The 25,601-nt window shown below is 42.3% G+C and overlaps 1 protein-coding gene across 4 annotated transcripts in view; it reads right to left on the bottom strand.

The window, feature by feature from the left end:
- The window catches only part of LOC147008550 (platelet-derived growth factor receptor alpha-like), a 125,295-nt gene that overhangs the window by 29,732 nt on the left and 69,962 nt on the right, over nt 1-25,601 (bottom strand). For all 4 annotated transcript variants that reach the window (XM_085863962.1, XM_085863961.1, XM_085863960.1 and 1 more), the window contains 13 exons: nt 24,716-24,911; nt 22,070-22,265; nt 18,885-19,000; nt 13,349-13,478; nt 11,652-11,902; nt 9,198-9,292; nt 8,652-8,784; nt 7,484-7,588; nt 4,915-5,025; nt 3,623-3,776; nt 982-1,127; nt 609-733; nt 362-484 (listed from right to left, as the gene is read on the bottom strand). In XM_085863962.1, coding sequence (XP_085720088.1) covers nt 362-484; nt 609-733; nt 982-1,127; nt 3,623-3,776; nt 4,915-5,025; nt 7,484-7,588; nt 8,652-8,784; nt 9,198-9,292; nt 11,652-11,902; nt 13,349-13,478; nt 18,885-19,000; nt 22,070-22,265; nt 24,716-24,911 — 1,881 coding nt within the window. The remainder of the gene's footprint in view (nt 1-361; nt 485-608; nt 734-981; nt 1,128-3,622; nt 3,777-4,914; nt 5,026-7,483; nt 7,589-8,651; nt 8,785-9,197; nt 9,293-11,651; nt 11,903-13,348; nt 13,479-18,884; nt 19,001-22,069; nt 22,266-24,715; nt 24,912-25,601) is intronic.

The raw sequence follows: 25,601 nt of genomic DNA, 5'->3' as shown, positions 1-25,601 counted from the left end.
CGATTTTGTGACCTCAGCATCAACAAGAGACTGACTCGATTCCAAGCATTACATTTGCATGTCATGAGTTCTTGTTTGGCTTGCCTCGGTGCATTTCTGCTTAGCATACATTTAAAGCTGAGCAGTCAGCGTTTTTCCGTGTGGCTTAATAAGACGTCATACATCCACAGGTGCAAAGCATATGGAACTAAGAGATAAATCCACCATTTTACTGTCATCTCAAAAAAAAAACAAACAACGAGTCTCTACCTCCATCAACTTCATCTGAGTTCCTTATTACTGAGTTGACAACCGAACTGTGGAGATTACAATAGCTAAAGGAAAAAAAAAACACTCATGAAAAGAGGTGCTTTACACTCACACTGCCCTTGGAGACGTAGTTCGAGTCGTGCATGATGTCTCGAGCAAGACCAAAATCACAGATCTTGACGACCCGGCGCTCAGACAGAAGGACATTTCGAGCAGCCAGATCCCGGTGGACACACTAAAAGTTCAAACACAAAGACGGAATAATTGATGGAATCGAATTCGTAGTTTTGTTATTACATAACACGCGGGTTTGAAGAACAAGGCTCTTCTTTGTCGTAACAGTGCGGCGGAAAACTCACGTTCTTGGCTGCCAAGAACTCCATTCCTTTCGCAACCTGGTAACTGAAACTGATCAGATCCCTGAGGTGCAGTGGAGCTGCGTCTTCATCCACATAATCTGGAAAGAATGCCTCTCGCTTCTTGCCTGCGCGGAAAATGATGAAAATAAGCGCATCTGACAAAAAAAAAGTAGATCCATAACCACCTGTTCGATGAAATTATTGATGGAGCAGATGAGACACCGACATACATCTTTAATCAACTCTTGAAATATCATTCCGATCTCCAGAGAAATAATAATCATAATAACAAATAATTATTATTATTGATGGAACATTCGAGTAGTTCATTTCCCGTTGACCGGGTTCGAAGAAGCCTTTGGTTTCAACTCACTCTCGAGGCTGAGACAACGATGGGAGGGCGGGTGTGAGTAATACGACTTTCTGGGACTGCCCTCCTGCATGGCCACGTACTGCTGGCCATCGTTTGACTTCATGTCCATGTACGAACCTTCATCCTCAAAGGACAGCATCACATAGCTGGTGAGGTGCACAAAGAGGGACAAGGATTCAACAACAAAACAAAACCATGGACAAGATAAACCGATATTTACTAACCTGCTATTGTCCTTGCAATACAATAATTTGTTTCACACTATCGTTTGAAACGTGAAGTTGTTGAAATTGAGCCGTTTGCAATGTGCCCCAATAAATATGACTTGGATATTTTTACAAACATCATGCCTCTCTCTGGCCTGGTGTTCTCAGTGTGGGTTTAAAAGCACACAACCATTGACTGCCTTGCAATATGTGCATCTTTCCTGGACCACAAGCGTTAACAGGTGCCTGGATAAGCTCTGAAAACGCTGGATTGTCATTGGGGGAATATATTAGATGTAAAAAAAAAAAAACAAAGTGCACCAGATAGGTTGTTTTCATTGAAACCTTTAATGCATAAAAACGTCAGGAATATGTTTTGCCAAATCAAGACACCAAAAGGGGCTGTCACACCTTGACGTTTTAGCCAGCGTATGCCGACGTATGAAAAATTTGGCGAATACGCTGGCACACGTCGAATACGTTATGGGTAAGTTTTGTATACGTTAAGAGCATGCTGAAGCACCCTGGCATACGTCGTAGTACGCCGAGCTCGTCGACAAATTTTAACATGCTCAAAATTTTCCGACGTATGCCAGCGTGTGACTCACACATTCCGCATACGCTGGCCATAAGTTGTAGGCACGTTACGCGATCGTTGACACACGTCGGCACACGTTACTTGTAAGTTACTCATAAGTCGAAACACGTCGAGGTAATGTTTAGCATACCCGAAACTTCTTTCTAACCTATGAGTAACGTGCTTTGAACCTATGTCTAACGTATCTCCAACGCATATTGACGTATTTGACGTCTTCTGGACGACCACAGAACTTACTGAACGTGTTTCTAACTTACAGCTACCGTATAATGGCGTATTGGCAGCGTTTAGGGGAATTGGAAAAATGGGCTTCACAGGAGGAACCCGTCAGTGTTCCAGACTCCATGGTTTTTTTTGTTTGTTTGTTTTTTTTTCATTCGGCATGTCGGTGATGTTGACACTTCGCTGTCGAGTGCGGTTATGATTTAAATCGTTGAGCCGCAGCCTTTTAATAGGCTACGCCACGTGATCGTCGGCGATACTCTGCCACGTTATGGATAAGTTAGACTATCGTTGGGCATAAGTTGTGAATGCCGACAACACGCTAAGCATTCGTTGGTATAAGTTATCTATAAGTTATCAAAATGTTCTATGTGCGTTACTAATAAGTTATGCATATGTCCAACTCATTAATATATGCCCAAAACTGAAAAAAAACATCAATAGTTCAGCGTACGCCAGCATTTTAGATCAATTTTGATATGTTGCCATACGCTGGCTAAATCGTCAAGGTGTGACAGGGGCTTAAGTTTGCAGCCTTTTGAAAGTCTGAATTCAGACTGGTAAGCCTGTGCATGCAGGAGCATAAAAAGGTACAATAAATAAATAAATAAATAGAGGTAAAGGGATATAAGGATGGCAGTGCTGGGTACTGTGCAACGATCAGGTCACCCGAGGCAGGTGAATGTATGCAATGAAGATTAAAAAAAAATAATAATTAGATGACAATTTTAGGCCAACTCATTATACATTTCCACAATTTGAATTTTAATCACACGGCTGAAGATAAGGGCCAGACTCCATATACCCGTACACGCAAAAGACACAAGAACCCTCAAAAGGAAAGAGAATGAAAGAACTTCTCCCTTTTTTTAGTTGCTATTTGCTAATAGAACTGAGTAACGTCTCCATGAATTAACAAAGAGAACAACTTCAAAGGAGAAGAGTGCCATACTTCGCAGGCAAGCCGTTGCATCACAAAATGCATGATCCCTCGGGTGGACGGCAAGCCCGGGGTCTGCTGGTATAAGCTGGTTGACCATAAGGATCCCGTGATGCCTTTTATGAAGATGAGGTGAGTTATCACCACTGTACAGAACAAATTCTAAATTCCTGCCACCTTCAGTTGAACATCAGGCCTCGTCAGCCATTTTGTTAAAGATTAGAGCCAAAACAAACTTCCTCGGCTGATCCCACAATAGGTTATGGTTAATTAGAGCTGTTTAAGGAGTCGTTGAGCATGATGTTGGTATTTCTGAGAATAGTGTAAAAGTTTATCATTGTTTCAATATTGGTTAAGTTGTGAGGTAAGCCTTCCAACCTAACCATTATTAATATAATCATAAACTGACACACACATACACTTAACAGAGTATCATGGCACTCACGACGAATCGTGTACATTTCCGTAGCTGAGAACCAAGGCAGGACAGGTTGTCACTCCTTTACAGATAATGATAACGGCAGAAATATAATCATTATCGATTGCAAGAATAACGGCTCAGTCAAAATGATCACCAAGTTGATTTTATGATCCCTTGTTCCAACGATGTAAATCAGGATTATAATGATGAAAGTGGTGAAGAGATGAGAGGCTCAAAGATGGGATATTAGGCACCTTCGTGCATTGTCCTTTGTACTGGTCAGACTGAAGATGTCCCCCCCGAAGGAGTCCTTTCCGCAAGGACCGTACAGGAAACGTTCCCGCTTGCGATGCAGGTAGTTCACCAGGTCGCCGTGACAACAATACTCGGTGATAATATAGATTGGACCTGAGCAAGATGGTTTCGTAGGAGCATTAGCTTGAGATACCAACATGAAGTGGTCACTCACACACAAGATGATGCGCTTGAGTAATACGAACAATGGTTAAATGAATCGCAAAAATAAACATGCTCCAAATGATTCCTTGCCCACAAATCTGCGGTTCAGGCAATGTATGATTGTTCTGAAGAAACAATGCGAATTGTTTTTACAACGTGACACATTAATAATGGACTTTTTGGTGATGGAGCCCGAACAATGGCCTCTCGACGTTAGCACCCCAGATTTGAATCCCATATCATGTCCATTGGGTCCATGCCTCCTACTTTCCTTGTCTTTCAGTAACATATACAGTATGTAAACGTTTTAATATACTAAAAACCGATGGGTTTTTTTTCTTTTTACCTCCGTCACCAAAAGTGAAGGAGGTTATGTTTTCACCCCTTTGTGTCTGTTTGTCTGTCTGTTTGTGTACAGGATATTTCAAAAAGTTGTGGACGGATCCGGATGAAATTTTTGGGAACAGGTTCGGTGTGTGCGACAAGGACAAACTGATTAGATTTTGGTGAAGATCCGGATCCGGATCCGACGACTAGAATGTTAAAGTGATTCTTGACCATTGAGAGATAGGGCTAAAAAATGATTCCAGCAAAATATCTTCAAAAGTTGTAGACGGAATCTTACGAAACTTGATGGACAGGTTGGGTGTGTGTGGCAAGGACGAATTGATTCGATTTTGGTGAAGATCCGAATCCGGATCTGGATACGAGATCAATTTCATTTTTAAAGTGATTCTTCACCATTGAGAGAAAGGGCCAAAAACGATATAGTACTGCGTTGCATGATATTTCAAAAATGTATTGGGCCCGATGTGTTCTCGTGGAACAGGCATTATGTGGCGGAGGTGTGCGCTCTACCTTGCAGTTTCTACTGTGTTTCAAATTTGCACAACATTTTTCATGGTATAAAAGTTGAGCCTGGAGTTCTCACGTGAGTGAGGCATTAAACGCATGGGTTGGATTGCAAACTTATAATTTTCATTATTTGTTCTGATGACGGACAAAAGAATGAAACGATAAACAATTGTTCGACCAATGTAAGATCTGTCGCAGGCGAGCGAAGAAAGAGTCGCAAGTGGCTACGAACCTCCCTTGGTGCAGGCCCCAAGCAAATTGACGATGTTGAGGTGTGGGCCCAAGTGGCTCATGATCTTGAGCTCCGACATGAGAGCTTGCTTCTCACTTGATCGTGCGGTTGCTGTTAAGTTTGTACCACACCATTAGTCACAGAGCCAAATACGGGACAACTTAAGAGACATGTATGACACATTTGTGACGTTAGGCAATGATCTTCAACATTTGTATTAAAAGTAATCTTAACCCTATAATGCTGAGATGCGGAGAGGTTAACAGAGAAATAGATGATTAAGTTGTATTTGAGAAAGGTAGGGTTATTAACAAACAAGGTAGATGTTGGAAAACAACATTATCAGTTTATTGAATAGTTCAAGGTTTTTTGGGGTTTTTTTTTTCCAATTATGAAGAGATTCCATTAAATACAAATGAGTTCGGCTCAAGTTCCTCCGAGGTGTTAAACCTTGAAAACACAAGTCTGTTTATACATCATCCGAGGCTCAATGGCCTTTTTACCTCCGCCGCCGAAGGTGAAGGAGGTTATGTTTTCACCCCTCTCTGTCTGTTTGTCTGTTTGTGTCCAGGATATGTCAAAAAGTTGTGGACGGATCTGGATGCGAGAATTATTTCATTTTTAACGTGATTAAAATTATAAAGGAGTTGCGTGGCGGAGGTATGCACTCTACCGAGTGCCCTTCTACTTCCTTTCTTTTATTGTATGAACAGGTTCTAAGTCTCATGCAGGAGCTGTTACATGGATACATCAGACAACACTGGAATTCGCATGAGAGAAACACAACTGGTGACCTTGAAACCTTGAAGGAAGTGATGTAATTTCATATCTACCTACCCCTCTCCCCCCCAACCCCCTCGGCACCCGATAGGATGACAACTTGTGGTTGTTTGTCTGTGCTCTATCTTCGAAATGATGAGCGTCAAGCGAGGAAGCAGCATGTACCATTTCAAAAAAGTCTTCAGTATGCTTTGACCAAGGTCAGTGTTGAACTGCGACTGCAAATTTTAATTTTCTAAAACACCTGTCATGGTCTCCGTACATTTTTTTTAAGGCAGTATATAATAAAAAGCTTTAAAAAAAAAAGGCTGTAAGGTGAAAAAGCAACCCATGATTACGAATTCCTTCTTGAATCGTGATCCCTTACTGCACGTGACGGTGAAGGTGAAGGTGAGCCTTTACTTTACTAGTGATGTCGAAGTTGAAAACAGGACCTGGCTCCTCGACAGCACACGTCCATAGATTCATTATATTTTCGTTATTTGCCATTACATATCAAGTTAGCTGTATGACTATGCTATGCATTAAGTATAACCTAGTAGCCACTATCCTGTAAACATCTAATCATACAGTACAGAAAAATGTGTTGGATTAACACAGTATTGACTTTGACAATTGCAGACTGTTACTAGCTGAATATAGACTTTTCCATTTTTGTATTTTCCTAATCCTAATGGTTGGCAGGATAGTCTAGAGGTATGCACACGCACATCCGAACTGTCGAGCCTGTGTTTGAACCTCACCCTCGCTGTAAACTGTCATCCTGGTGTTTTGCATGCAGGGTGAGGCATCAATGTGTGTACTGTCCCTTGGAGGGACGTTAAACTGGGCATCCTGTCTGCTGGCGTTAGTTGGTAGACGTTAAAGATCCGATTGTGTCTTTCACAATGAGGAGGTCAGCTCTTGCCGGTACTCTGAACAAATTCTAATTTCCTACCCTGCCAAACTGCTGGGAAGGCAATGGCAAAAGCGTCCAGCATAACCGTTGCCAAGAAACTGCTTTGGCAGCACTAATGCTCTGTAAAGGAGGGTGGTATATCTCATCTCATCATTTTCCGAAAAAACAGCCCCATACTTACCAAAAAAAAAAGGTTTATCACCATCAATCAGATCCCAAAACTAAACTTTTCACACTTTAAAACCACCGAACTGCTCACCAATTCAACTTTCGTTTCTCGTACATATCCGTTGATGAGGTGCATTCTGTTGGAATCCGTTGATGGAAAGTAAAGCTACCCAGGAAAGTGCGTTGGACTGGTCAGAGGGTTCTGGGTCAATACGTCGGCTCTGGGTTTAGCCACGTCTGCAATATGTTTTGGACCGTTTGTCCACGGGCTTGGATGGACTGCCGACGATGTTCCCATGACTTACAGTTAGTCATTTACAAATACATTTCACACTTGAAAATTAGGGTATAAATATGAAAAGTGTTACAATAAAGGGAAAGGAAAGAAAGTTAAGATGAGTAAGCAACAACAGAAGGCTTGGATTTGTGAGAATAGGGCAGTTGTCCATAAAGTACAAATAAATTAATTAAGCAATAACCTGAAAGGTACAAATAATGTTATGAGGACAGTAATTGCAAAATGTACAGATATAAAAGCAAATGAAAGCACATAAATATTACAATGAATGATATGGACATATACTGTATATATATATATATATATATATATATATATATATATATATATATATATATATATATATATATATATATATTTATATATATATATATATATGGAGTTAGGGGATAATGGATTTTTTTTTGGGCTCTTTGTGAACTTACGTTTGAGCATCTTGACAGCAACCTTCATGAAGGTTTGAGAGTGGCTCATGCCTCGTGCTGTTGCCTCGACAACCTTCCCGAATGCCCCTGAGCCCAGGATACGACCTGAAGGCAAACAATCATTTTTCTAATATTACACTCAATCGAAAAAGTAAGTCAGGGCAACAATGGCAACGGCAACAACAACAACAACAACAACAACAACAACAACAACAACAACAACAACAACAACAACAACAACAACTCTGAATCATCATGAAGTAAATTGTTAAAACTAGTACGTGCCCCTAAAAAAAAAAAATAATAATAATAAATAAATATTCAAACCGTGAGCAAGAAACAACAACCACACAGGCCGTTTCTTCGCTCTCGCGTGCCCGTATGTGCGTGGCTTGGAAGTTCGCATATCGCAGTTACGATTATTCGCAATTTAGTTTTAATGGCCAATTATTCAATTAGCGCCAACGTATTTTGCCTTTTCGCAATGTCGTCGCAAGGAAAAAGAGAAGAGAAGAGAAGAGAGAAATTTTTTTTTACTTCCTGGTTCGGAGCATACCAGCTCACTCTGATGTTACCGAAATTTACGCACCGTCTAATATGAAAACGATCATAACTTGGGGCATTGTGTTTATCTATAAATGCGCATAAGAAATCGAGAAATTATTAGAATACACGAAGTCTTCATTATCCGGAAGTCCGTACGTTGTAACCTGTAATGGGGAACGCGGCTGAGGTTCCCTTCCCCCATCGGCCACGCCCATGCAGCAACGTGTCCTGTCATTGGTTGGTGAATAAATGGCCATAACTTGGGAGGCACTTGTCCGATTAATATAAAACCTTGAAAAGGCACATCCTCAGGTCCTCAGCAATATACCTAGCAAGTTTCAATTAGATCGGACCAGTGGTTGTCGAGAAACAGCGGTCACAGACACAGACACAGACACAGACACAGACACAGACACAGACACAGACACAGACACAGACACAGACACAGACACAGACACAGACACACATTGCTGGAATTATAGATAGATGAAATGAAACATCAAGAGTGACATTTTGTTGCTGTTGGTCGATTGTTGTCAGTACAGGCACACGTGACGATGACACAAAGTCGAGTGAGACCACCGGGGAACGTGATGAAGCCGAAAAGTCGTGCGGCCCTCACCAAGTTGCAAGGCATCACGGGAGAACTCCCACCGGGAATCATATGGAAGCTGTGTCGGGTCAACGTAGATGTACTCGTGTCCATCTGCGCTGATCGATTCGATGACCTTCCAACGTACTTCGTATCGTGGTTTCTATCGGAGTAATCAGGAAGCTGAGCCTTATTGTGAAATGCTCACTATAATGATGCGTATATGCACACAACATAAGATGGATCTAAAGTCCCATTTACAATCCCATCAAACTCCCAAAGAACAAAGCCAGGGTCATCTTCAAAACATTTTGTTCAGAACTTGCCATTTACATCAAAGGTGCACTAATCTTGAAATATTACAGATGTGCACTGAACTCAGTTGTTTTTTTCCTTGGGTGTGGGATAGGCCAGTTTACTTCGAGGGGCTTGCATGTTTTGTACCATGGACCTTATTAACATCAATGTATCAGCTTTATGAACAATATAATTAATACTCAACTATGCCAAAGATTTTCACACGATGTGAGTAACAAGTCGTCCAAACCATCAAAATGATTCACACAGGTGTCCTACCTGTTTCCACACAATAACCAGCACGATGAGCGAGATTATTGCAACGACAAGCAAAACCAAGATGGCCGCCGTCACCTTCAGCCTGGAGTGCGATGCTGTCAGATGTCAAAAGCAAAATAGAAGCCCGTTACAACCACAATCTCATTTTCACGTCACACATTGCATGCCGTCATATTCCTCCACCCACCCCCTACCCGGCTCAACTTTTTTACGGCTTGTAAAGGATTTTTTTTTGGGGGTTCCACCATTATTCAATCCTGGTGTTGGCTTCGTGGTTAAGGTGGCTGGCTTGGGACCTTGGGGTCCTGAGTTGAATTAACACCAGGTTGGGTTGACCCAGCCTGTCATCCTTCGTAGGTTGGGTAAAAATTGAGTCTTCCTTATAAAACTGAATAGACATGCAAAGACTTTTTTTTCTTAAGAGAAATTACTCTTCACATTATTCCTACTTAAGAGATCTGTGATAAACGAGTTTGCTACTTTGGGACGGGACACTTATGTTGCTCTCAAATGTCCTCATTCCTCCATGGAACAAAAAATTTTGAACGAAGCCCGATGATTTTTGTTGAGCAGTAATGACGGCGATACTAATTTTTGGTTGTAAGGTCAGTGTGACGTGATTTGAGGTCCTTGCATGAGGAAACCATTTAATTGATACTCCTTACCATAATTAATGCTATTTACCTCTGCCACCAAAGGTAGACGGAAGTTTTGCTTCCACTCGTTTGTCTGTCTGTCCGTGTCTGTGAGTCGGATGTCTCAAAAAGTTATGGGCGGACCTGGACGAAACTTGGTGCACAGATTGTGTGTGTGTGACGAGGACAAATTGATTCGATTTTAGTGAATATTTGGATTCGGGTCCGGACACTTGAACTTTTCAAAAAAAATTTCAGTGATTCTTCACCATTGAGACATTCGGCCAAAAACGATACAGAGCAAGATATTTCAAAAAGTTGTTGACTGGTTATGACAAAACTTGGTGGATGAGTTGGGTAGGTGACAAGAACAAGATTTTGGTTAAAGTCCAGATCCAGATCCAGTCTATCAGTGGGATACAAAATGTGAACTGTTCAACGTGGAGTAGGTATGTGCTCGACTGAGCGCCGTTCTAGTTGTAACCTTTATCTCTCTTTTAAAAGTCCGCTTCAATTTTGGAAATTAAAGGAGAAATGGTAAAGCAAGCCACCTGTATAATGAACTGTCCAGTCCAGTCCAAGTCCATTACTGTTTTACAGGAAGCATTAGGGGACCATGACCATGACATGTTTTATGGGGACCATGGCAGATCAGGTACATTTCTATGGCTGAGGACCAATGTTGGACAGGTCGCCATTCCGTTGCATGGTGCTGTCAGTTATGACAGGAATTTGGAATGTGGCAGTGGTAAAAAAAAGTTTTTCAAAAGCATGGTGGGACTTCTCACAATGCGAGCAGATGGAACACCCAGCTTAATATCCTTCAATAAAGGAGGCATATCCATTGATGCATTACCCCAACTTTGTGAACCAACAGAGCCCCCATACAATGAGAAGACGTCAACGTTGATTGTTTCTTTAATTAAAGAATTTCAGCGGTTCATAATATCTGAGTTTTATTTTGACAAGTTAATTTGCAACATTGGAAAATGAGAATGTGAACACCACGATGAACTTTCAATTCTTCCGTTCAGAGATTGAGGCTCGTGGACGATTCGAAAACAGAGACTGACGATCATGGAATATTTTCAATCGTAAATCAGTTTTAACATGGTTGTTGTAAAATTGTCCAGTATTTTTGAATTTTTGGACAATTTCAATTGTCCAATACTCAATTTGGGTGTGAAAAACGTCACTTTTTTGTTCTAGATACACGGAACATTAAAAAAGTTAGATGGATGAGATACTCAAAATTGAGTCCAAAAAACCCCCCCAAAAAACCTCTAAATATAGTACACCTCATTTAATTAGGGCTTCTTGGACGATTGTTAGTATCTTCTTCCTAGAACATTTTTGAATGGTCCTCATACAGTATGCATCCCTATAACACATTGCACTTCAGCTTCAGCATCTCGATACCTTCGCCGGTGTGGAATCAAGCGGCAGCTTAATTGTTTTGATTGGAACTCAACTCAATATTTCTCAGATTATGTACATCGATGCATTTCTCTTGTTCCCACTGCTGAGAATATTTTTTACTTCCTTCCTCTCTGCCACACAGATCACACTTTCATCCGATTAAAACCACCAATTTTGCTTATAATTGGAGAATTTATGGATAGTTGAAAAATTCAGTGTCTCGCTCCATTTATGGGGTTGAACACCATTGTGTTGCTGATGATGATAACATCACGTGGAAATAATAGCAGTAAAAATTCAAAGTATATCCAAACGAAAATACGGTAAGTCATCATTCTATGATATTAAAGAGTAAAAACATGCATTCCACCAAAGGCTGCAGCAGCAAATGTTAACATACCATGTTGTACCAAAGTGATGACTTGAGCATCGAGATATTCTTGTTCTACAACTTCGTTGTTTGTGTTGCTGGCATTGCATCGCACAGATATAGACTCATCCAGCTGAGAAAGGGCGAGTGTGCTTTCAACGCGCGTGCGCCGAAATCCAGCAGTTTCTGAATCTTTCTGGTCCTTGTCAAACTCAATAAAAGTTTTCTTCTGTGTGGCATCGGTACCATTGAACAATTTCCATGAAGCGTGAGAATTGCAACTGAGTGAGACACGAGGAAGGAGGGAAGAGGACAAATCAGAAGGGCAACAATACGCTGAAATACTTCTGCAATAATAATTATTGTTTTTAAATCTGGTTTTTGGCTGTAAAATTCGCTTTTTCATTAAATGGCCTTGCCAAAAAAAACAATCTGCATCTCTCCAAGCATGATGTGGAACTGAGTCTCACACCACTTTTCAAGCATATTCCAAGAAACAATAACAATCCACCAATGACAATGAGAACATTAATGTGGGCTGGTTCATATGTCTTGTTACCCACTACAAGCAATTTTATCCAGGGGTCATCATGTGAGAAACATTTGTCACATTCATGTTTACTTATGTCTGTTGTCCATTGCTTTGTTCATATGGTTAGTTTGTGTTGTGAATAAGAACAGTAATACATATGGCAACATAATATTACAATGGAATACATTTCAAAAGGGTTTATAAAAGTACACCGGGGCGTGAGACATATGGACCACCCAGTACTGTAATGTCACAGAGACAGAGAAGAGGACGTAGTGCTGTTTATGTGAACTTGAGAAACCAATACGTGACTTTCGAAATGACGTAATTCACTCCAGAATGCTCGGTGTGCATGTGCAGGAACCCCTAGAAATGGCGCAATAAAGTGTGTTGTGTGAGCAAGAGAAGGGTTGTAACCTAAAATGGCTCACAAAGCTTCTGAAAGAAGCCGAAAATACTTGGAAAATGACTTGAGAGAAAGGGCTGTGCCACTGCACAATGATAGTCTTGGAGAACTTTCTCAACTCACCGAACAAGCAGCGACCCATACTGCAGACTCCTGACCGTGTGGGCCGGTGCAAGCCTCGAGTGGAAGGGCGTGTGCTACACAAACCCCCGACAGATCGCTGCCAGTGAATGGACTTTGAACCTTGTAAGAGTGCCTCCTGTGAACATGGAGTGCCTCCTGTTCAAATCCCACTCGGCTGTTGAATTAATACCAGGTGGGATTGACTCTACCAGTCATCCTTCCGAGGTCGGCAAAATGAGTTCCAGCTTGCTGGTATCCTGTGTCGGAGTGGCAACCCATCCAGGATTGTACCCAATAGCTAAGGAGACTGCTTAGGCAGCACCAACGCTCTGCACAGAGTATGGTCCCAATGGATGGATGGATTTGAAAAGCTGAAAATTATGTTAAAAAGACTGTTTCACTTTTGGATTTAGCCCCAGCAATAGCAGGATAAAAGTACCTGGCCAAACAGAAACGGTTCAGCAAAAATACACATGGCATGCCAGCGAAAGGCCTTGTTAGCTTTCCTCCATCATTTCGAAAGTGGAGCATCAGATAAAGGCTTCCAAGGGAGGCTGAATTAATGTTATAAACTGAGTACTCAATCCAAAAAGTTCCCAAAATAACAGCTTGGTCTTAGGGCAAGCGCTGATAAACAACACATTGCCGCACACAAAGGTGACTCACCTTTTCAGCTTATCACAAGTGTACCATGTGATCTCTGGTTCAGGTAAGCCCTCAGCCAAGCACGTCACGATGTGCCGCTCCTTGTCATTTTCGCCCTGTCCTTCCGACAACTTTAAGATCACAGCTGGTACTGTAGAGGAGTAGAACAAAGCAAGGCGCATAAGGGAAATAAACATCGTGTTCTAAGTGGGTCTCATTGGAATATTTTAAATCACTCACATTGAGATCATCAACACTGCCAATAGATAGAAGATAATGCGAATGTCCTCCCAACAAAAGTATATGAGATGCTTTTTCATACAAATGAATCAATGATGATGTCATTCATACAACCAATAAACTTGAACAAACTATCGTCTCTGAATACAACACGAACATCCATTGTACATATTCAACAGTCTCGAAGGTGTTTCTCATCCATTCCAATGTGTTACTAAGTTTCCATTGTTTCTTTGTTTTTTTTTAATGTTAAGTAATATATGTTGAAGAGGTGGTTGTTTGCTCCGATAATTAATTAAAGACTTGTTTGTTTCTCCGCTGATTATTTTGGGTTCGATTCCTGTGGTTGTTCGCTTCCGCCAACCCTCACTTGACAAGCGTGGTGAGTATGCCAAATACCTCTCAACATGCGTTGGGTAGGGAGCGAGGGAAGGGGTGAGCGGTGTGGCTTTCGTCCTGCACAAGACTGAAATAGTCAAGTTTACGGTTTACTACAAGTATAAGTCTTCGACAAAGTAGAAAAACAATGCAAAGATATACAGTTAAGTATACCTACTGCTTTAATACAATCCATCAATAGACAGTAAGGTGCAGTTCAACCCCAATCATCAGTGTGGAGTATATTCACATCACATCAGCCTATTTTCAGTTGACCGCAGGATGAAGGTCTCCCTCAACTCACATTAGTGGTAATGGGAGACTCGCCATGCTTGGCAAGTGTGGGTCGGCGAGAGAGATACGGCAGAAACTGCTAATTTGTTCAAGTTGCCAACAATAACTCACCTACTTTCTGCTGAAGACGTTGTGAGATCTTTAACATCCACCAACTGATGCTAATGGAGAGGGACATTGAGCATATACAGGGATGCTATGTGTGATGCAATGCCCTGCCTGTAAAGCACTAATCCAACATTTTATATTTGGGCTGCGAATGGAACCCAGATTAGACGGCTCAGAGGAAGGTGCGCTGCTTCTCGACCATCCTGTCAGACATGTAGTGTACATGAAAGTGTTCAAGTTGTTGATTTTCATCCTCCATGCATTTCCTGCTCAACAGCAACTGTTTTCTTAAAATAATAATTTATATTGTTTTTCTACATCGTCTGAGACGTGAGCATACATAATTTATTATTCTGTAACTCGCAGATAGCCCGGTTCCACTGGGCTGTTGTTCGGGAATTAGTTCCCAAAAGAGTGGAATATTCCCCTCCCCCCTTCTGGCCACAAGTTCTCAACCCCAAATCTTCAAGTCCCCTCCCTACGCCAAGTCTTCAAACCCCCTCTCCTAGCTCTCTGTCCCCTCTCTGCCCCCCCCCCACCACTCACACCGCAACTCTCTGTCCTCTTCTGCCACTTTCTTCTTCAAGTCGTCAACCCCCTCCCCTTCCCCACCCCAGGTCTACAGCTCCCCTCTTCTTCTTCAAATCCTCAAACCTCCACTCCCAAACCCATTCCTTAATTCCCTCCCCGATGCCTCAACTCCCCTTTCCCAACTCTGTCCCTTCTCTGCAACCCCCTCCCCCGCCCCCCACTCAAACTTTCTGTCCTCCACTCCCCACCCCCCCCCTAAATACAGGTCCACAGCTCCACTTTTTATCTTCAATTCCTGAAAAATCCACCCCCCCTCCCAAATTCTAGTCCGTATCATAGTCACGAACTGTGAAGACTGCTACAAATCAAGAAAAAGGAAAGTATTCATGAGACGGAATTGACTGAATAATTTGTGGTTAAATTATTCTTTTACTTCTGGGATGTGTGCGAACCAATGACTCTGAGGTTATACACCGCCCATGAAACTTCATGCCTCCGCTCACACAAGGTATTGTCAGAGTGTTCTTCCATATGCCACACATGTGCACAAAAATATAGTGGAAGTCCCAGGTTCCGTTTGTGAGGGAATTCATTCCCAATGGAGTGCGAGATATGTATGGAGTTTGCTATGAATGTCCTTTGACAGCGTGATAGTCACGAACTGAGGCTGCTGAGGTTTCTTTGTGAAGTGAATCAACACAAAGGTAATTATACACTGGACATAATTGACTGAATACTTCATGGTTATATATTTTTTTACCTTAGGTAGGTTGTGAACCAACAACTCTGAGCTTATACACCACCAGTGTACAGAACAAAAAATGCACACAACTCTAAATTGCATGAATATCGATATTGTTAGACCTCCATATGCACTGTCCGGACCCAAGAGCTCTTAAATGAGGTATCATTCAGCATTATGAGTGCTGTGGTTACGACGTTTACCCCGTTCAGACACAATCGTGCAATGTGCAAACATATACAGATAGATAGATAAATAAACAATAAAAGTTATTAAAAAAAAATTAAATGTAAACTACGAGTGCAGGATTAAACCTGTGGTCTTAAATTGTGTTTATTGTTGTACTGGTACGAACGTTACTTCCACAATTACTTTTAGCCTTGTTGGTGTTTTATTTTGCTTTTCGGGAGCTCAAACTATCCCTCATGCCATTTATTATTTAACTTGCAAAACGATATTGAACATAAACATTTCCTGTTAAATCAAGTAAAAGAATATTAAAACCTTCCATGCTGGTGGAATAATGGAATAAAAACATCATGGAATAATGGGTAAGTTTTGCCATATTACAACGTATCAGTTACAACACTCCACATAGGAGGTATTGTATGTCTAAACATGTTTTATTATTATTATTATTGTTGCTATTATTATGATTATTATGATCATAATTACTTTAGCTAAGACTCAAGGTTTGAAGACAAGGATATAGTTTTTTACATCATGAAAATGTCAGACATAATATTGTTGTGGGGCCGGGTTTCGGTGGCGAGCACGACCGCGAGGGGGAGCAGTAGAGTCGGCTCCACCAAACACACCGGAATTTAGGTCGTGACCCTCGGATAAGTCCGAAAGGCACGGACCCCTTACAGGACCATGAATCGCCAATAATTTGACCGCGTGGAAAGGGTTAATTGCCAAACTTCAATATACCTAAGTACCCACGTGGCAAAGCTTACCGGGGAATTCACACCCTCGACAGGCCTCGAGCGGAACGAGCCGTTACCGTGCTCGAACCGTGTGTAACCCGAGCGGACAGATACCGAGGCCTGTCGGTCCAAATGAACAATTTACTACTTCGCTATTTCTCAACACGCACTGTGCTAAGCCAATGAAAGAAACACAGAAACGAGCTGGAACACTTAACAAAAGGGGATATTTATTTATAACAATAATCGGGGAGGGGAACACAGAGCAGAGCTATCACGAATAAAGAAAGGTATCAAATATAGAAGCAATTCCTTCAACAATTCCACTTAGAGACAGAGCCCACAGACACACACACGCACACACAAATACCCAGAAAGAGATGGACCTCGAGGTTTTTATTGCCCCTTCAGCTCGGAGGGAAGACGAGCTGAGGGAAGAGAACGTGCTGGCTATCTGGCCGCGTTCGCGCGGCTCGACGTCCGCACCTTCCCGGAGCACCAGTCGCCAAAGAACGGACCATGGCAGCCGAACCCAGAGGAGGCGAGATGAGGTGATCTCCCGTGATGAGATGGTTGACGGCTTGTTGTAATGCGCCAGACGAGACGCCTCGGATGCGCGCGATGCAGTCAGCCGCAGACCCAGACAGAAGCGCGCTCGAGCACGTGGGACGCAATCTTCAATCCTTTTCCCATCGCTTTTTTGGGCGCGGTCCGCTCCTCCGTCACCTGCTCTCATTGGGTGAACGGCGTGTCACGGCTCCGCCTTCTTGCAAAGGACCGCCCCGGCTCTGGTCCGCGCATCGCCCATTGGGCGGAAAATGACGCATACCCTTATTTGGCGCACAGCCAGAGCGAACCGCTTCATGACCATATTTGGTGCGAAATCCACACTGCCTGGGGCATGGAATTCTGCACACGCCCGCATGCCGGTGAGCGCACGAAGAGCGCGGACAATGCGGCGAGCAGAGTGTTGTTGTTAGTGATGTAAAAATCCTAACTTTAAATTAATTTACAGCGCACGTACAATTAATCACCCATTAAACATAGGACGGGACCCTACCTAGAAACACATACTTATCGATATAACTGTTCTATAAGGACCTGAATGTTGAGTGCTCATGGCTGCCAGATTCGTAACAATATCATATACATAGGTTCCTGCTATTATGCTGTCAAAGGACATTCCTGGCAAACTCCCAAAATATTCCACAATCTATTGGGAATGAATTCCCTTACAAGAGCCCAGTGGAACTGGATTATCTGTTAGTACCATATAAAACCTCATTGTTATGATTGTCACGACATCTTTTCAAACTGCTAACTGAAAAAGAATAAACAATACGCTGCTTTCTCTTTTTGGTTTACAAAAACATATGGAGCAGAAATATAGCTGTTTTTGCAAATAATATTAAAAAAAAATTAATTCACAGACGTCATTAACATGGGCTGGCAGCATAACTTCGAGGTATGCAGACTCACCTTTGAACTGTGTAACTTGGGTTTGAATCTCGACCGAGCTAAAAGTTGTCATCCCTGGTGTTCCACAAGTAGGGCAAGACATCAATGTGTGTACCATCCTTGCAAAGCGGTAAAGCCAGAGGACTCGTCTGTCAAACTGGCTGTTGGTGGATGTGAAAGATCCCCATAGTGTCTTTCGTGAAGAGAAGGCTAGTTGTCGCTAGATTCCAAATTCCTGCTACTATAACTTCAGTCCTGGCAAGTTGGTTCCAGAAATACTCAGGCCAGAACAATGGCCTAGGTATGACCCCACAAGGAGATGGGAGTAATTGGAACCATTAAAGAGGATGAACATCACCATTAACATGTGAAAACAAACTGCACCTGTCCTTTGTAATCAGCAAAATATTAAACTGTATCCCTTTAAAACTTCTGAACCGATGTATCCCTTGTTGGAGACTAAAGACTTATAGGGCCACCCCAGTAGATAATGATTACAAGTCGTCCTAACAAGGCAAGGTTACCACCGTTACACTCAAATCCTTTAGATAATTTGAAATTTGGTATGGGCCTAAATTTATACCTTCATGAAGATACTTTTGGATTTCAATAAAGGGATGTTTATTATGAGTAAAACACACCATCACCATAATTATATTTTATTTTTGCGAGCATCTTACTATAATTCACCGTCTGTCTGCCTGTCTGTCTGTTCCCAGGTAGCACAAAAATGGCTCAACAGATCGCAACCATTTTTTGAGTGTGGAATGGTGGGACCCCTTGGAGTAAAATCGGCATAAATATAATAACGTGACCCCCTTGACGGCTCCTGTAGGGAGCGGGTGTTTCTAGTTTTTCCAATGCCATTTTTACTTACCTTGAACGTAAAAGCTGAAAGTGAAATTGGCAGAGGTCTCGCCATTTTGTGCCTTCACTGTGTATATTCCACTGTCTTCTTCCTTGGCACGAACTAGAGTCAAAGTGCTCAGATACCTAAGAAACAAGTTAAAATTTGTACAATTAATGGAGCATTTACATATCACATATACAATAAAGGACCATCTCCCTATTTTCCTTCTCTCTCACCCACACTTACCGATATTTCCTCCCAACCTCCTTTGCCTCCTTCCACACTCTGTCTCCCTTTTTTCTGCTATGCTCCATTGTTTTCTGCCTTTGCTCAGTAATATTTTTTCACTACCCCCACCACCTAATATTTTATATACAAGATATGCACATTGCCCTAAAATTGATTCACTCCTTCTCTGGAAATTACAAAAACAACAAATGTTTTCATTGGCTTATCTGTACGAATAAGTGTGTGTGTGTGTGTGTGTGTGTGTGTGTGTGTGTGTGTGTGTGTGTGTGTGTGTGTGTGTGTGTGTGTGTGTCAGTGTGTGTGTGTGTCAGTGTGTCTCCCCCATTACTCAAAACCATGAAACCGAGCAGCCGGAAACTTTACATGCATATCAAGAAAACTCCAAGGAAGTGCAAGAGTGAAAATTGGGTGTTTGGGTTCATTAAAACTCCACTTTTGAAGATAATTAACGGCCTTATTTAATTATATCCTTATAATTGGTTCCAGAAATACTCAGGCCAGAACAATGGCCTAGGTATGACCCCACAAGGAGATGGGAGTAATTGGAACCATTATTTTGTACTGAACTTTGTACTGAAATTTGTACTGAAATTGTACTGAACTTTGACTCTGGTTTTTAGCCTGGTGTTGGCGCAGTGGTTAGGGCAGCGGCTTGGGATCCAAAAGGTCCTGAGTTCAAGTCCCGTTGGGCCACTGAATTAATACACCAGGGGGTTGACTCAGCCTGTCATCCTTCCGAGGTCGGCGAAATGAGTACCAGTATACTGAGCCGGTGTATACCCCGGTTAAAATAGGTGTACCATATCCCTGTGTTGTAAGAGGTGACCAGGGTTGCGTCAGGAAGGGCATCCGGCGTAAAACATGTGCCAAATCACTATGCGGATCATACGGATGATCCGCTGTGGTGACCCCTAACGGGAGCAGCCGAAAGAAGAAGAAGAAGAAGAAGAAGAAGAAGAAGATTTAATCATATCCTTCATCAGGCACATCCTCGGTCACCTCTCCTGATGGGGTCTCAAGGCACATCCTCGGTAACCTCGCTGGGGTCTGAAGGCACCATGCTTTTGGGCTTGCTCAACCATGCCTTGACTTGGAACAGGCCAGAACGATTTTTTCATGATAAAGTTCTTTTTTTTCACTTTCCTCACTCATATAATTGAATGCCGCTTCATCATAAATACGAATCGCTGTTTAGATCACATTTGTAAGTGCTATAGTTTTCATATTAGGAGCTTAGAGCGATTTCATGCATTAGATGATACGATTTTCCACAATCTACTCTCACGGACTAATTAAAGTTTGTCATTGAAATATTATTCTGGTTTTGAGGATTGGATATCATCCGGACCAAATAAGTGTCCAAATTTGTTGTGAAATCTGATAATTTAAAGAAATAACGAGTCTTATAACTTAGCCGATATACCGATTTATTTTAAGCAAACAAGGCCATGGTCCCTTCTCCAGAGATACACATGAAAATGTGAAATTTCCAAAGCATTAAACTTCTTTTTTCTGTTTGGAGAATTATATTGAGTGAACAAAAAATTTAGGATTGTGCTAAAATTAACCAGCTTCATTGAGCTTTATGATTTAATGCATTCACTGCTGGACCTCACACCCTGTCCCCCCAGAGGGACTGCTGATCCATAGCATCTGACAAATCTGTGTCTATATTTTCAGAGGTTTCGCGAGGTGCTCTACAGGGTATCCAAGCAAATCTGGTGAAAAATGGACGTTTCAAAAAAAGTTAGAACGTTTGCGTGGACCCTGAACTGATTCACCACGTGACACGTGCATAGGCGAGCAGGCAACATGGTAGATTTTCTGCAATGTTTATTTCATGGGCGATTGAACTTTGCAATATCTCCAGGATTGTTCTGCATTAAGCAGCAACTCTTTTGTGGACAAAGTCAATATTTCAACGAATTAATTCTATTTCATTAACTTCTGTGTGTGCGGTGAAGACCAGCTTTAAAGTTATAGGGATCCCATGTGGTATGCAGCGACAGCCTGGCCAACCGTTCCTCATCAACCATTTAATTGGAGTGCTTGCATGAGTGCTTGAGCCACTTGTCGAGCACCCATTGTTGATAGCGGTACAGCGCCACGTCATTCTGAGGAATCGTTCATTCACTGCAGATGCTTTTGCCGCACCACTTCATTTAAAGTGAGTGGTTCGTGCTCTGTCACCCTGAGAAAGTGGTTCATGCTCCATCACCCTGAGCGAGTGGTTCGTCCTCCGTCACCCTGAGTGAGTGGTTTGTGCTCCGTTACCCTGAGAGTTTGTTTCTGGACAGCTTGGCTCCGGATGCGTCTGGGCGGTGTTTGTCTCCAAACATTTCTGGGTGGTATTTATGTCCAGATGGGAGTTTGTCCCCGGACGCATCCGGATGGGAGTTTATCCCCAGATGCATCTAGGCAGTGTTTTTCTTCGGTTGCGTCTGGGTGGTGTTCGTCTTCAGATGTGACCGAGCAGTGTTGATGTCTGGACGGCTTGGCTCTGGATACGTCTTGCTGTTTTTGTCTCCAGATGTGTCTGGGCCATGTTTATAGTATGACCGGTAGAAGAAGCATTTCAGACATTTTGTTTCCAGCTTCATTGTTGTTCTATGCAGAATCATTTTGATGAAACAGTACGAGTCGTAATTAATGCTCCACCGCACGTCTGCCTTCCCTTCATCTCACCTCACACTGTCTTTCCTTCCCCCACCCCTCCTCTCTCCCCACCTCTCCTTGATCTCCCACCCCTCCTTGACCCCCTCTCTCCTCTGTCCTTTCCACTCCACCTCTTCACTCTCTCCGCTCTCTCTCCCACACCCCTCTGTGCCTCTTCCCCCCTCTCCCCCCCCTTTAGTATTCCCATCAGCGAAGCGACGAGTGGTATTTGCTCGTGAATAATATGACAGACCATAACGGCGATATCTTACACAACGTATGATGGCTGTGGATGCATTCAATTTCACCTGTATTGTTTTGGTTCCAGGACAGTGAGGTTGTAATCGAGTTCATCCAAGCCATTGTGCAAGGGTTCACCATTGCGCAACCATTGTACAAATGGAGGCGGAAAAGCGTTGATCCACACGGTGAAGCGGCGCACAGTCCCCGGTGCTGAATGCTCCTTTGGCAGGATGTTTGTGTGAAGCTCCACGTAGCCTTTCTCTGCACAGTGCCAGGATTCCAGGGGAAAGAAGGATTCACAATACAGTGCAGAGGATTACAAATACATTGCAAGAATGCGTAAACTTATATTCAAATATACTTTTTCTATATCAATAATATCATAATTTTTAGGAGAACACTTAATTTTATTGTGAAATTTATGCAGCAATCCAACTTTACACGAGGATCTTCTTGACAAAGCAGAGACGCTTGTTTACAGTTCCCAGAATTTCAGGATGAAAATGGTGTTGTTAAACCCAGGAAGGGAAAGATGACTTCTTACAAAAGAAGGGGATCAATAAAATCATGAAAAAGCAATTGAGTTTGATCATTTTCAACGCATGTCAGATTCATGTTGGCACATGAGAAAAAAAAATGGAGTCATAAAGTTATTATTATGTTTAACAAATTTGTCAGGGATGAATAATGTGCTTTGGTGGTGGATCTTTGGTGGTTGAAGAAAGAAGGAGGTTCAGCAGTCATGCTTACAATATAAGTGATGAGAGCACTAAAGTCTACAACTTAACAAGGCAAATCACTTGATTAAATTGTACTGTTAAATAAATGTAGTATATTAAACAGTCAATCACAAATATTCTGTTGGGCTATGCATTGTAAGCAATAAATCACTAGGTAGTAAAAAAAAAAAGGTACACACTAGAAAGGCACTCGGTGGAGCGCACACCTCCGCCAGGCTGATTATTTACGTTTTGGATTCCACTGATAGGCCGGATCCGGATTTGGACGTGAACTAAAATTTAATCGGCTTGTTCTTGTCACCAAACCAACTCATCCACCAAGTTTCATCCGAATCTGTCGATAACTTTTTGAAATATCATGCTAGATATAATTTTCACCCCATCACTCAATGGTGAAGAAACACTGCAAAAAAATTCTCGGATCCAGATCCAGATCCAGATTCAGATCGTCACCGAAATAAAATCAATTCTTCCTTGTTCCATACTAAAACAACCTGCCCACCAAGTTTCGTTCGAATCCGTCAACAACTTTTTGAGAAATCCTGTTCACAAACAAACACAGACAGACAGACAGACAGACAGACAGACAGACAGACAGACAGGGGGAAAAACATAACCTCTATCCACCTTCAGTGGCGGAGGTAATGAAGTCAACTTGACTCATCATACCCATGCCAAGCAGCACCCCAGCACTTCGTGGTGAAATTATTATATATGGCTAGCAAGTGATTTGGCCAGGCGGCCGCACACAATAACTCTGTGAAAATTATCAAAAGTCATCAACGACATTTGACCAGACTCAGTGGTGTAATGGTTGGAACATCTGCTCTGGGCTTGGGAGGTCGACGGTTTGAACCCAACGCCGCCGCCCGGGTCATACCAAAGACTTCAAAAATTGTACGTGCTACTCCCTTGATTGACGTTCAGTGTTAAATAGAAATAAATAAATAAATAAATAAATAAATAAATAAATGCCAGAGCACAGACAAACAACCATTGCACAGTCTTGTTTAACCAAATATTCCTCCTCCAGCGGTAAAGCTCCTTGTAAGGGAACATAGGCGCACCATAGCAGAACCTCACTGATATTTTAAAAAACTATACCGAGAAATAGTACAACAAACTAGCTACAATTGGAGTATGTCCAGGGTTCAGTGGCAATCCTTAAAAGAAACTCGCAAAACAAAGATTTGAGAACAGAACAAGTTCTGAAAACATTACAAGTCGGTCCTTGATACGTAATCATAGGGAAAAATAAGAGGATAATTTGGGCCCCGGCAGGACCCCATTCCACATTCTGACACGAGATAAGGGAGATCACGACCAATGTTTAATATACGGTCCATCATAGCAGAGGTAGACATCTTATTACTGGATTTATATCTGCTGTTATGATAGCCTGGTGTGTTGGCGCAGTGGTTAGGGCAGCGGCTTGGGATCCATAAGGTCCTGAGTTCAAGCCCCGTTGGGCCACTGAATTAATACACCAGGGGTTGACTCAGCCTGTCATCCTTCCGAGGTCGGCGAAATGAGTACCAGTATACTGGGCCGGTGTATACCCCGGTTAGAATAGGTGTACCATATCCCTGTGTCGTAAGAGGCGACCAGGGTTGCGTCAGGAAGGGCATCCGGCGTAAAACCTGTGCCAAATCACTATGCGGATCATACGGATGATCCGCTGTGGCGACCCCTAACGGGAGCAGCCGAATGAAGAAGAAGAGAAGATCTGCTGTTATGATCTACTATGCTCGGCAACATTAAGATGTGGATAGAAAACGAAGGTGGTTCTATCAGACAATTGCATCTGCTTCCGTAGACATGATTTTCTTCCTTTATTAAAATCGAGGTACCCAGAGGAGCGTACATTATTATCAAATCATACCATGTAGCAGCAAAAATGTGTGGGATAAATTCGCATCGTTTTTGTCTGCACCACAAGAACTGCAACAAAACACTACTGTCTGTACATACCGAAAACTTGTACGTGTGTGCTGTCTTGACTGGTGGCCCCTTGTGAGTTCTCGACAGTGCAAATGTACTGTCCGCTGTCCTTCACTTCAGCTGTGCTGAACATCAGTGCACTGGTGACGTCGTTTTTGCCGTCTCTACCCATTCGCTCTTGAATGGTCTTTTTTACAGATCCAGAGTGCATTTCATCATCCAGGTCCTGTGTACAGATGCATACAAATTATTCATTTAAAAAAAAAAAAACCCATGATGTACAAAATTACACATCAGCTTGACTTGCAATTTTATCATTGGGTTTTGTTTCGCGACGGTCTAGGGCTTGTGCATACATCTCACAAGTCGAACTAAGATGGTAATGTATTATAAGGACGTTAGTAGACAATGGACAAATGCATATCGTATATGCGACTTGAATCTAAGTTCCAGGAATCGTGAGCCATAGGTTGGCAACCGTTGCTTACTGTCTCTCATTGTCTGTCGACATAATTTGCTCGGGGCCACCTGTAGGTAATCGTGGGAAATAGTAATTTGTTCAGGGTGCCAACGATAACTCGCCTCCTCTCCATGAACGACGCTGTGGGATCTTTAACGGCCCACCAACTAATGGTGGCGGATAAGGATGCCCGGTTTAACATTCATCCGAGGGACGGCACATGCAATGATGGTTCGCCATTCTTGCAAAACACCAGCATGACAATTCATAGCTGTGACGAGATTCAAACCCAGATTTAGACAGCTCAGTGATGAGTGTGTATACCTCTTGAGGCCAGGCTATCCTGTCAGCCTATTATCTATTAGTATTATCGATTAGATTCGTAGGATGATGTGAAACAGTCGTAGCTAGATTGATCACCCGATGGTCAACATCGGAAGATAAGGAGGGTTATCT

The sequence above is a fragment of the Eptatretus burgeri genome, chromosome 18 (assembly GCF_056783735.1).
Source record: "Eptatretus burgeri isolate ZD-2024b chromosome 18, Ebu_testis_v1, whole genome shotgun sequence".
NCBI lineage: Eukaryota > Metazoa > Chordata > Myxini > Myxiniformes > Myxinidae > Eptatretus > Eptatretus burgeri.
The sequence above is the reverse complement of the archived record's forward strand: the minus strand, read 5'-3'. Positions and strand labels throughout refer to the sequence as shown.